The sequence below is a fragment of the Bison bison genome, unplaced genomic scaffold, assembly GCF_000754665.1.
Source record: "Bison bison bison isolate TAMUID 2011002044 unplaced genomic scaffold, Bison_UMD1.0 scf7180017864456, whole genome shotgun sequence".
In the NCBI taxonomy this organism is placed as follows: domain Eukaryota; kingdom Metazoa; phylum Chordata; class Mammalia; order Artiodactyla; family Bovidae; genus Bison; species Bison bison.
The window spans coordinates 11,905,784-11,906,054 of NW_011495018.1; the positions used below are offsets into that span (position 1 = coordinate 11,905,784).

The following is a 271-nucleotide window of genomic DNA, read 5'->3' on the forward strand; positions in this document are numbered from 1 at the left end:
CTGAAGACCTGCCCCCGGGTGCCCAGTGCTCCGGGGGAGGGACACGAGAGGCAGCCCCCTTTCCAGGTGACCAGGTGGAAACCCACAAGGAGGCTGAGGGTCCTGACCCCCGGACAGGGAAAGAGGAGGGGAGGCCAGGGCCCGGGGCACTTACTGCACGCAGGCCGAGAAGAGTTCTTTGCAGGGTTTCTGAAGGAGCTTCTCCTCCGTCTGGGAGACCAGGTCCCGTCCAACTTGGGTGATGAAAACTGGGGACTGGAGGCAGGAAGAG

The 271-nt window shown here is 63.8% G+C and overlaps 1 protein-coding gene across 1 annotated transcript in view; it reads right to left on the reverse strand.

Moving 5' to 3' along the window:
* Positions 1 to 271, reverse strand: part of GRK5 (G protein-coupled receptor kinase 5) — a 227,361-nt gene that overhangs the window by 23,703 nt on the left and 203,387 nt on the right. The window contains exon 5 of the mRNA XM_010859262.1: positions 155 to 255. Within this exon, the coding sequence (XP_010857564.1) occupies positions 155 to 255 (101 nt within the window). The remainder of the gene's footprint in view (positions 1 to 154; positions 256 to 271) is intronic.